The 12,469-nt window shown below is 33.4% G+C and overlaps 1 protein-coding gene across 1 annotated transcript; it reads right to left on the bottom strand.

Annotated features, from left to right (window-relative positions):
• Window positions 1–10,851: 10,851 nt before the first annotated feature.
• LOC111876814 (uncharacterized mitochondrial protein AtMg00810-like) lies at window positions 10,852–11,654 on the bottom strand. Its single transcript, XM_023873390.1, has 2 exons — window positions 11,322–11,654; window positions 10,852–11,169 (listed from the first exon to the last, which is right to left on the bottom strand). The coding sequence occupies exons 1-2, from the start codon at window positions 11,652–11,654 to the stop codon at window positions 10,852–10,854; spliced, it is 651 nt and encodes a 216-aa protein (XP_023729158.1).
• Between the last annotated feature and the right edge of the window lie 815 nt (window positions 11,655–12,469).

Here is a 12,469-nt window from a genome sequence, read left to right as displayed (position 1 = left end):
GTTACCTAGGTTGATTTAATGATGTCAATGATTCCTTTTTTAAGATGTGGTTTCTTGAAACATTCAATCAGACACCTAGTCTACATAAAAAACAATAAGAAATATGTGGTTAAAAAACGAAGAATTACTCTCTCTCCAAATGGTTACTTCGTTTAACATAGTAAATCTAATTTATCGCTTTACTCATCAAATCATTACTTTACTATGATATTATGATTATTATAATACTCGTTAGGTGGGTTAGCAGGTAGAAAAACCTTTTTTTATAAAAGAAGTCTACAAACACCATAATAGTTGTCATAGAAACACAGATATGAAAAATTCACATGAACAAAAAAAGAACCTTACAAACAAAATATGATTTCTAACAGCTGGAACAACCATTGCAACCCTGTAAAACAACCACCAAACCTACATTGGCTGCAAAAAATAAACCAAAACCTTCTCAACATCTCGATTCCAATTATAATTCCAGAAAAATAAACAAAGCTAGATCAAAATTCCGGTTGCCATTACTAATTGAGTACATTATGTAATTTCTATCAAAAATACATTGCACCTCTTCCTCCTTTCGCCTTTCAGCTTCCATGGCTAGCAACCCCTTTTTTCTGTCATGTTACGAGATATTCACTATCCTGCAAAGAAATTTGTATGACTTAATGTGGACAAACAACCTCTGACTTTTATATATTAAGTCGTTTAAAAAGAATACATGTTTTTCTCTTATCAACCTTTAGGTAGTAAGAGAGGGAGATGTAGGGCTTCACCTTTAAGTTGAATTTCTTTAAAACCATGAGTTTTGGTCTTGATGGGTATTCAAAGTAGACATCTTTCAACTCTACTTCACCTTTTATCGAATCTATGGTTGTCCCCTATTGATCTTCGAAATCTATGGTTGGGATTTTTTTAATCATTTCACTAATCAAAGCTGTTGAAATACTTGTTTCTGCCAAGTACTTGATGTCATGAAAGAACTTCCCATTCCACTGCAAAATAGTGATCCAACCATTATATAAAAATACAGAAAAGCCAAAATGGTCTCATACTTACAATCCTCCATAGATAAATAGTGATCAAACCATTATATACTAAAATGGCAAAATACAGAAAAGCTAAAATGGTCTTATACTTAGAATCCTCCATAGATAACACAAACTCCAGCACTAAGAATATCTCCACCTTTCAACCCCTTGTTAATGACCAAAATGCCCTCATACAAGCTTAAAAGTCCCCAAATCGTGTATATAAGGCTTTCTTATCTACACTTGATTAAAAAAATTAACTCCAAAATAAGGCGTTCTTGATCTTAATTTGTAACCACCTTCAAGAAACACAAGATTTTAAATTTCCAGTAAAAAGATTCTCAGCGACTTATAAATCATTGTAAGCGAAAGTTAGTAGTTCAAGAATCGGTAGACAACGTGAGGTTATGTAGTGAATGTAATCATTTAAAAAAGAAAGATAAGTAAGAATTTAGATCTATACCTGAGTAACCATCACGAAGAGGAAAGGTTGTACCTTGCAACTTTCTTCCCTTGAAGCAAACCTCTTTCACATTAAGACCATCAACCTCAATCCCTTTCAGAATCGTAAACAAAATACAAATTCAAAATCTAATTTTGGAATCAATTTCGACACAAAATCGATGAACGGGATGGATATAAATGGTATTTACCAATTGATTTATGTCTGAAGTAGCTAGAAATAGGGATGGTCTGTCGTGGTTGATGCAGCTAGGAAACTGATGGATCTGATCGGTGAGATCGACTGCCACGTGTAGTAACAATCGGCGATGAGAAGGTGGGGTCGATGAATTGGAGTAGCAATGGACCACTTCAACCTTTGCTATAAAAAAAAAGCAATCAACAACCGAAAATCGTATGAACATTAGGATAAAATAAAAGCAGCGGATCAATTAAGCCCAAAATAGAAACCTGATCAACAACGAGTATAAGACGTAGACATCACTTTAGGAGTATTCCAGGAGCTGTGAACGAAGAAAGAAGGCAGTGGTCGAAGATTACGTGGACGTGAAGGGAGGTGCATTAGGGGTGTCTCGACACCAACACTTTCAACATTTGGAAACCGGGAAAAATCCTAAATTGGTCAATCATAGAAGCTAAAATTGGCAGATGTTGGCGGTGGATGAACATAAGGAACGATGTTGGTACGATGCTCACTTTGCAAACCCACAATGTGGATACGGTGAGAAAGTGTAAAGGCGACTCAGTTTAGAAGAGGAAAATGGAAGCGGTGGCTGGAAGGTAGAAGACGGATATAGACTGGGTGATAATACGTGGAATACTGGTATTGTATCTTAGAGGCGGTGTATCATGGGGAGGACACATACTATCTGAGAAAGCAGTGAGGCAAAGGCACGTGGACACACAATATAGAAAACGACAAAATATACCCCCTAAAAGAAACATGTCAGAATTGTAAAAGCGGATATAAACAAAGGACCATTTTTGTCAAAAAGAACCTCAAGTTTACTATTCCTAACAATGGTTCTTCTTTAATATATATATATATATATATATATATATATATATATATATATATATATATATATATATATATATATATATATATATATATATATATATATATATATATATATATATATATATATAAGAATTAGGATTTTAAATTTCGAAATTTAAAATCTAGATTTTATGTTGAAATTTAAAAATGAGTAAATTACACGGATTGTCCCTTGGTTTTGGGTAATTTTCACGTTTGGTCTCTAACTTATTTTTTTAACTCGAAAGGTCCCTACTGTTTGCTTTTCTTATGTACTTGGTTCATACTGTTTGTTTTTGTTACGTGTTTGGTCTCTGTCTTACCTAATAACATTATTATTTAAATAGAGAAAAATGGTGGGGTAGGTAAGGTAATGTAACGACCCAATTTTTCAAGTCCAAAAATTTCATTTTTAATTAAACACCTTGCAAACATTTGAAAATAAACAACATTCGATCATATCATTTCTTAAAACATATTACGTGTCTGGAAACCAAAACATGGGGGCAAGCATAGTGTCAGAGTACAAATCCCTGAACAATTTCTTAATGCGGAAAACAAGAGGTGTGTATGATGGGCCGCTACCGTGCCAGCTCATTCCCCTTCGCTGAAGAGGTACCTGAAACTAAAACTATAAACTGTAAGCACGAAGCTTAGTGAGTTCCCCCACAATACCTTATACCACACAATCATACAATGAATAGCTAGGAGATACGGGCCTCGCCCACACTCATGGAGATACGGGCCTCGCCCACACTCCGCTATCTGAGAGATACGGGCCTCGCCCACACTCCGCTATCTGGGAGATACGGGCCTCACCCACACTCTGCTATCTAGGAGATACGGGACTCGCCCACACTCCGCTATCTGAGAGATACGGGTCTCACCCACACTCCGCTATCTGAGAGATACGGGCCTCGCCCACACTTCGCTATCTGAGAGATACGAGCCTCGCCCATACTCAGCTACTAAACCATAACATACAAGTATCACACAGACAACAAGTATAAGTAATTCTATCATACTGGCATATAACATAATCAAACTCAATTATGAGTTACGGGCTCTGCCCACACTCCGATACTATCATATCGTCTATACGGGCCAGCCTTGGTGCCTTAGACCCGTTCCTATTGGAAGAAAACTCACCTCGAAAGTAGCTACCGAAAGTCTGACTGCTAGACGTCTGACTGCTGCATCGGTAATCCTCCGGCTACAAATCCATAAACATAGATCAGCCCCTCATAAATACCCTTAGGTCAATCGACTGACCCACCCCTGGTCCAAGGTCAACTCCTTGGTCAAAGTCAACTTCCAGTTGACTGGACTCGCCGAGTCATGGCATAGACTCGCCGAGTCCTTCTCCTACTAACCCGGTCTTACTCGCCAAGTCCCTATTCCCACTCACTAGGTCACCCTTGACTCACTACTTGGGACTATAGAACCGACTCGCGATCCGACTCGCCGAGTCCCCACGAGCAGACCTCCTACTCGCTTCCAAATCCTCACCAGAGCATCCCTAATGAGGATTTGGGTTTCTGGGACTATTGCTACATGTTAAATTGCTAATTCCGCGTGCCGATACGAAGGGTTAGACCTTCAACACTTAAACCCCTCTTACTCAGTAACACTTCATATGACTCGCCGAGTTTGAAGAACAACTCGTCGAGTTCCAAGCAATCTTCATAGAACTCGCCGAGTTCCACTTTGGGACTCGCCGAGTCCCTTCGACCCACTTCCCATACAGACCAAATATCAGACATGCAACACTTCTAAACCATAAATCTATGCTCCTAGGGCATGCTTATCACGTAAAGTTGCAAACTTTACGTGCATGCATGGCCCCATAAGCTCAAAAAGGCAAATCCAAGCTCTTTAAGAGGTCATACACCCACTAAGGACCTCAATAACCCCAACCACAGAGACTTTACACTTCCAAGGTGTCCATAAGGTCCAAATCTTAAGTCCTTTCAGAACATAGAGCATAACACATGGAGCTTGAGGTTTTAGGGCTTGAAAACCACTAATTTGGGACAAAAAGAGAATCTAATGAACTAGTGATCAAGGTAAGAACTTTTCTACCTGAATGGAAGCTTCTCACAGTATAGATTCCGGATCTACCTCCCCTTCTTGCACACTTCAACCTCTTCCTTCTTCTTTTAAGCTCCAAACCTTCTTCACAAAGCCAAAATCACTCTCAAGAACAATATGGGGGCTAGAGTTTCTCTCTACAGCTCTCTGGAAGTGTTATGGACAAAGGAGGCCAAGTTAGAGCATTTAAATAGGGTGCAAACACCCGGATTAGGGTTTTTGCCCAAACAGGGTCTACTCGCCAAGTCCGGGGACCGACTCGCCAAGTCCAAAGCTTAGACCCCGCGTCTCATCCCGCTTCTACTCGGTGAGTTGGTCCTTCAACTCGTCGAGTCCAAGGTAAAATGCATAATCAAGAAATATTAATTACTATGATTACGTACCAGGAACCAGGTGTTACAGGTAAGGTGAGGGGTGGGGGTGGGGGTGTGTTTATTTAAATTAATTAAAAAAATCAAGGGAAAAATAGTATTTTTAGGTAAGACAGGGACCAAACGCATAACAAAAACAAACACTAAGGACCTTCCAAGTTAAAAAAATAATTTAAGGACCCAACGCATAAATTACCTAAACCATAGGGACCATTCGTGTAATTCACTCTTTAAAAAATACAAATTTTACAAAAGTCAGTGCTGATATTAATATTAATAAAAACCAATTATCAACACAAATTCATACTAGAATGCATAAATTCATGTTAGAATATTTTATAGAAAAACTTTGGATAAAAATTATACATTATTAATTCATTACTATTTATTTACAAAATGAATAAGTTAGTGTTTATGAAACTAACGATCAATCTTCTATGAATAAAAAAAAAAGTACAATATCATTCTTCCATGAATATATAAAGAAAGGAAAATATCTAAATATACAAAATGTGGTGTTGTTCTTGCTCTTCTCTTAAGACAAACAATAGCAATGGATTTATGGTGGTGGTGGTGCATTATCTCAATGACAAGGTCTGTCGATGGTTCATTCCTACCTGCTGCAATAAAGATTATATATGTTTTGGTCATTAATTATTTGTAAGTCTTAGTCCTTAATCTTTAAGTAGGCACGACATGTTCATTTTAATGTTGTCCAAATTATCATAACTTGAAGTTTCAACAACAATGACAAGATCATACAGTAGAGCATGCCAATAATCATGCATCTCGAAGGAAATTTCATCAACCTAAACAACACTAAACAAACTAAAAGATCAATTATCGAAGGAAAATTCATCACAATATTGATCATAGAAAATTCATCAAACAAAAAATAAGAACAAAAGTAAATGGTCATGATATGACTATTCCAGAAGCAATAAGAAACAGCATAAATGATCAATTAGCTCATTAAATTTAATTGTCACAATATAATAATTACCATTATCAATGGAAGAAATATAACAATTCCACATGAATCATAATTTTCAACTTGTACCAAATCAATAATCATTAAACTTAATCAATAATCACTAAACTCAAATGAATAAAATAGGTTGCTAGTCAAGAATAAGAATATGGAAGAAACCCCAATCTTTTTTTCTGTACCTATACTTCTCCAATGGTAAATATAAACACAAATTACTTGTGTAATCAACCAAGATTCGCCAATATTAGTATCTGTTCAAATAAATTGGCATCACAAACATAACAAATTCATATGAAATGTAAATAAAAAGTCAGATCAAAACAAATAGCCCAACATCAAGATTTGGCGATTACATTCCAAAAAAATGTCCCAATGTAAACTATGAAAAAAAAAAGGAAAACAGCTTACCTATATGACTGATTTGGAGTTTTGTGTCGCTGAAGGAGAAAACTAGTAAATTGCAAGGTTAAAACTCAGAATCTATCATCGATCTTCAAAAGTCTGGTCATTTGATTTAAGATCTTCAAGGTTATAAATTAGCGGCTTTCACACCATGATGCCACTAACGATGATAGTGGCGCTAGCTGAAGTCGGTGGGGAAAATGACTTAGGAGGGTAACTACCTCTTATCCATGTTCACATATTAGCAACTTCTTCTTTTTTGTACATAATAAAACAATTAACTTGTTTTAACTGTTTAAATTACAACAATATTACCGGTTAATACCTATTTTAACCGGTAACTCAAAGGGAAAATGACTTAGGAGGGTAACTACCTCTTATCCGTGTTCACATATTGGCAACTTCTTATTTTTTGTACATAAGAAAGCAACTAACTTGTTTTAAATGTGTAACATTCCAAAAATCATGACCAAAAATTTCGTTTTTAATTTAATACTAAAACCATAATTGTCAAACCATTAATTTAATACTACGGCATCGGGCCCCGCTCGGTATACAGATCTGTCTCTCTTAGGCCCCGCCTGTCCCCCCCCCCCCTTCGCTAAACACATACAATCATATAAAATGCTAACACATAAAGAAACATACTCCACTATATCCCTGTCCTAAGAAACATACTCTGCTAATAATGAGATACGGAACATCGTCTGTACTTAGCTAGTGATGAGACACGGGACCTCGCCCACACTCACCTCTCTACCAGGCACATACAAGTATCACACAGACAACAAGTATAATCTAACATGCAAACATTCCTCGGGCACCCGCTCGACATCAGACCTTGGTCTGGAATAACATACTAGCATACAATGCCTAGGGCTAACCCCCGGGTCTTCCTACTCATAGACTACATGGGTTGGCATTATGGCCTTAGACCCATTCACACAGTGAGGAGACTCACCTTGCACTGTTGAAGCCTTGGTTGGAACTAGCTGAGTACGAACGAAGTTCCGTATCTCATTATTAGTAGAGTATGTTTCTTAGGACATGGATACAGTAGAGTATGTTTCTTTATGTGTTAGCATGTTATATGATTGTATGTGCTTAGCAGGCGGGGCCTAAGAGAGACAGATCTGTATACCGAGCGGGGCTCGATGCCAGGCGGGGCCTGATGCCGGAGTATTAAATTAATGGTTTGGCAATTATGGTTTTAGTATTAAATTAAAAACAAAATTTTTGGTCATGATTTTTGGGATGTTACACAGTTAAAACAAGTTAGTTGCTTTCTTATGTATAAAAAATAAGAAGTTGTCAATATGTGAATACGGATAAGAGGTAGTTGCCCTCCTAAGTTATTTTCCCTTTGAGTTACCGGTTAAAACAGGTATTAACCGATAATATTGGTGTAATTTAAACAGTTAAAACAAGTTAGTTGCTTTATTATGTACAAAAAAGAAGAAGTTGTCAATATTTAAACACAGATAAGAGGTAGTTACCCTCCTAAGTCATTTTCCCAAGTCGATGTGACATAATGGTGGTCTCTTTGCTAGGGTTTTTGGTAGGGGCGATGATAACAAATAAGCAAGCAAGGTCTGATGATGAACGTGAGAGAGAAATGGTAAGAATAATATATGGAGTTTCGATTTTAATTAGGGTGGTTATTAATTATTCAAGAAAAAACCCTAAAATACCTCTAATTGATTTGTTAGATGTCTAAAATTGCCCTTGAGATTGATTGACTAAGGTACTCATTTTACCCATTGTCTTTATTTGAACTTATATATATATATATATATATATATATATATATATATATATATATATATATATATATATATATATATATATATATATATAACCCATGAGAATCATAATTATAAAATTAATAAAACTTTCATATTAAAAAATCAAAATTATTAATCGATTATTTTAAATAAATTATTACTTAAGAGATATCTTTTAGTTATATAAAATTATAATCGTTGTTTTAAATAAATATGTGAAGTTATATCACATTATAATCTGTATTAATTTTATTTTATTTTTTAATCTAATGTGATTAATTTAATATAATTAGAGTGAAAAAATTTAAAATTTGAAATTTAAAATGAAGAATCAATTATTAATTTAATGTAATTAGAGTGAGAAAATTAAAATTTAAAATTTGAAATTGATAATTAATAGGTTGACAATTGGTATGATAGGTGACATATAATATTAATGAAGAGTTCTAATAATATGACATTTGTCAATAGAAGAATAAATATATATATATATATATATATATATATATATATATATATATATATATATGTGTGTGTGTGTGTGTGTGTGTGTGTGTGTGTGTCTTAAATAAACGGTAAACTATCATATTTGTCATGTCTAAGTCTAATATCTAAATATCAAATATACACTAAATAATTTTCAAAATATCATATTTTGCCAAATTCTATTTTTGATTTAATATTTTTAACATTTTTATATTTAATTGTTGTAATTTAAAAGCATTATAATAAGAGTAATTGCACGAATGGTCCAATGGTCCATAGAGTTAGGGTAATATGTGTTTCTTCCTTGGTTTTTTTTTAACTCATAACATTCCTATAGTTTGGTTTTATTGGATTTTGGTCCATAGTTATGTTAAAATAACTATTTTACCTTTAGTAGAAGAAGGCATACCTAAAATTGATGAGCCATGTCAATTAAAAAACTATATAACTGTGAAAATTGGAGGTTCACACACATACACATTGTTAAAAATGTTAGGAAAAAATAGCTACAAGTCAAATTGCAATTCCTCCTAATAAATAAAGACATTTTTGCCATATTTCACATTCTTATTTATTTTACCACATGTAATTTTGTGGTTATTTTAAAATAATTTTTATTCTACATATCATTTTATGTTTTTTTTTTTTTCATTTTATTAAATTTCAAATGGTATTTAAATATAATAATAAATGCATATCAATTTCATTAATGAAATTTCTTTCTAATTTCAAAATTACTAAATTAAAGATTTATTAATTTTCTTTATTTATTTATCTAAATTATTTATTTAAATTTAAAAGAGAAAAAAAGACACTTGAATTTTTTTAATTCAATATTTTTACAGTTTTCTTATAAATTCAAATTTCTTAAATGTTTAGAATTTTATATTTAGTTTTTCTTTTAAATAAACTCATATAATACATAAGTTTCAGACACCTAGTAAGCTAATAAACACCTTAAATAAACAATCTCAAACACCTCTTTAATCTATAAAAAATTATAACGGTTATTTAAGAAAATTATACAATTTTGTCCAAAACTATAATATTAGTAGTTTTTAGAAACTGTAATTGCCAATCTGCGTAAGCTTTATAACTTAAACCGCTAATGTCATATAATTTCTTTAACGTCATGTCAGCCACATATGTTATGCAACCAGTTTTTTTTGGCTTATTAGTTGTCAAACACTAATTTGTCCAAAATATAAAATCTGTATAGTCGTTTTAATATACATAAAAATAATAAAATAGTCATTTTGAATATAAGGTAATAACATATTGGATTTTTCTAATTTTTGTCATTTTTATTGTAATATATTGATTCTTTCGTTATAGCTTTTCACATATCAACCTTTCAAATGGGGGTTCTTCAATTGATTAATGAAGTAGCCTTTTCATTGTTCTTTTTTTTTTTTTTAATAATGTAATTTGGATCAAAATATGTTTTTCTTGACCTTCGGAATTTGATTTGATTTATGATTGAACTTATTTTGTTCCAATATTGATTTTTAAACAAATAAAAACATGAGCACAAGAAGTAAGAAGCAAAAATGTACATCACGTACTTCAAATAATCCATGTGGAAAACACATGATCGGCATCAACAATATGGATTAAATATAATAAGATATAATAATCGGTTTATTATATATTTTTTTTATAACTGAAGGAATTACAAATAAAGTTTTTGGACTAAACATACAAATTAAGTAATAGTAAGGGATCTACTTTGAAATTTAATATTATTTTCATTTGTTCAACGCTGTAGGTCATTCACCCATGTTTTAATGCACTCGTCAATAACGCGAGTTCAACACGAATTTCTTTTGTCTCATATATCAAGAAAAAATCGAATTGATAAATAATTTAATAAAATATTTTTTGTTATCAATTAAAACTGTTGTCAAGGTCAAGATTTTTGTTATGATCGTTTATATGTTCATTCAAATAAAACTGATTACATCAATCGTTTATATAGGGAACTAGAAAATGATAAAGACTAAAGAATTCACAAAAAATTAAATATTTATCTCTAAACAAACTTAAAGGAACTGGACTCAAATCCAACTCTCCCTCTCAAGTTGGATTGTACGAATTACAAACACCCAACTTGCCATGAAAATAATGAAATTGTTTCGCTCCAAGAGCTTTAGTGAAAATGTCTGTGGTGTTTTTATAGCCAAAGTGTTGATCTCACCACTAACTACACGTTCCCCAACAAACTACCAATAATATCAACATGTTTGGTGCGTTCATGATACACCTGGTTTGCTGCAATATGTCTACCAGCATTATTATCACACATAAGGGCAATAGCGTCTTCTTGCTTCGCACAGAGGTCACACAAAAGCCACTGAAGCTTTATGACTTCACAAATAGTGCTCGCCACAGCCTTATATTCAGCCTCAACTGACGATCTAGCAACAACACTTTGTTTTTTCATCCTCAATGAAACAAGAGAACCTCCAATACTATTAAAATAACCATACAAAACCTTCTTGTTGAGTGACAACTTAGCCAACTAGTATCACAGTAAGTAGTAAGAGTTAGATATCCCTCTCATGATAAAATAAATTCTTGTCCTACAGTTGCTTTCAAATAACGAAGGACCCTAAAAGTAGCATCCATGTGGGACTCCCTAGGGTTGCTTATGTATTAACTAAGTTGATTAACATTGTAAGCTATGTCCGGTCTTGTAACTATAAGATAGAGTAAACGACCAACAAGCCTTTTGTATTTAGATTCGTCAACCTCAGGAGATTTTAAACGAATGTTTTGCTCCATAGGGAAATCACTAGGCCTACAGTCTTGAACATAGCAATCTTCAAGAATATCCAAAGTATACTTTCTTTGGATTATTATGAAACCCCTTTTTGACCTAACAACTTCAATTCCCAAAAAATACTTGAGTGGGCCCAAATCTTTTATGCTGAAATGATTTTGCAAATTTACCTTTACTTGATTGATCTTACGAGTATCATTCCCCATAAGCAAAATGTCGTCCATGTAGATGAGAGCTATAACGTGTGTTGTTTCAGTTTTTTAAACAAACATGGAATTATCGGCTTTTGACTGCTGAAAATTGTTACTAATAAGAGTCTCGGTAAATTTTTTATACCAATTTCTAGAGGCTTGTTTCAACCCGTAGATAGGTTTTTGCAGCTCGCAAACACGATCATCTTTTATTTTGCTAAAACCTTGTGGTACTTTCATATACACTTCCTCTTCTAAATCTCCATGCAAAAACACATTGTTAATGTCAAGTTGAGGGACTTCCCATTATTTCTTCGTAGCAACTACTAAAGCATATCTCAACGTAACCAATTTTTCCACCAATGCAAAGGTTTCATTGAAATCAATCCCTTCAATCTGAGTGTATCCCTTTACGACAAGACGAGCCTTAAATCTTTCTATCTCTCCATTAGGTTTATATTTGATCTTATACACCCATTTTGAATCAATAGCATTCTTTCCTTTGGAAAGTCGTGTCAAAACCTATAACACCCGAAAATTTTCAAACCTTTTCAAATCATAAATGTTGAGAGAAAAACTTTGGGAGAAACACTTGAACAAACGTTAGTACAATATTATAGTTGCGAAATAACTTAATCTTAAAGAATCATAAAAGTTCAACAATAATAAGTTATATTTGTTAGATATTTAGTTGCGGAATTATAAAGTTCTGAAAAGTAAAGAAAATGTAAATGACAACAAGTTATATCAAGTATACACCAAACTGATTAATAATGAGGTTTGCAATCAAACACAAGTTCGTATGCATGATCAGTTTAAAGTGAAGAGGATCTTCGAAGATAGAGATA

The sequence above is a fragment of the Lactuca sativa genome, chromosome 4, assembly GCF_002870075.4.
Source record: "Lactuca sativa cultivar Salinas chromosome 4, Lsat_Salinas_v11, whole genome shotgun sequence".
Taxonomy (NCBI): Eukaryota; Viridiplantae; Streptophyta; class Magnoliopsida; order Asterales; family Asteraceae; genus Lactuca; species Lactuca sativa.
Note: the sequence above shows the minus strand (reverse complement) of the source record. Positions and strands in the feature narration are given on the sequence as shown.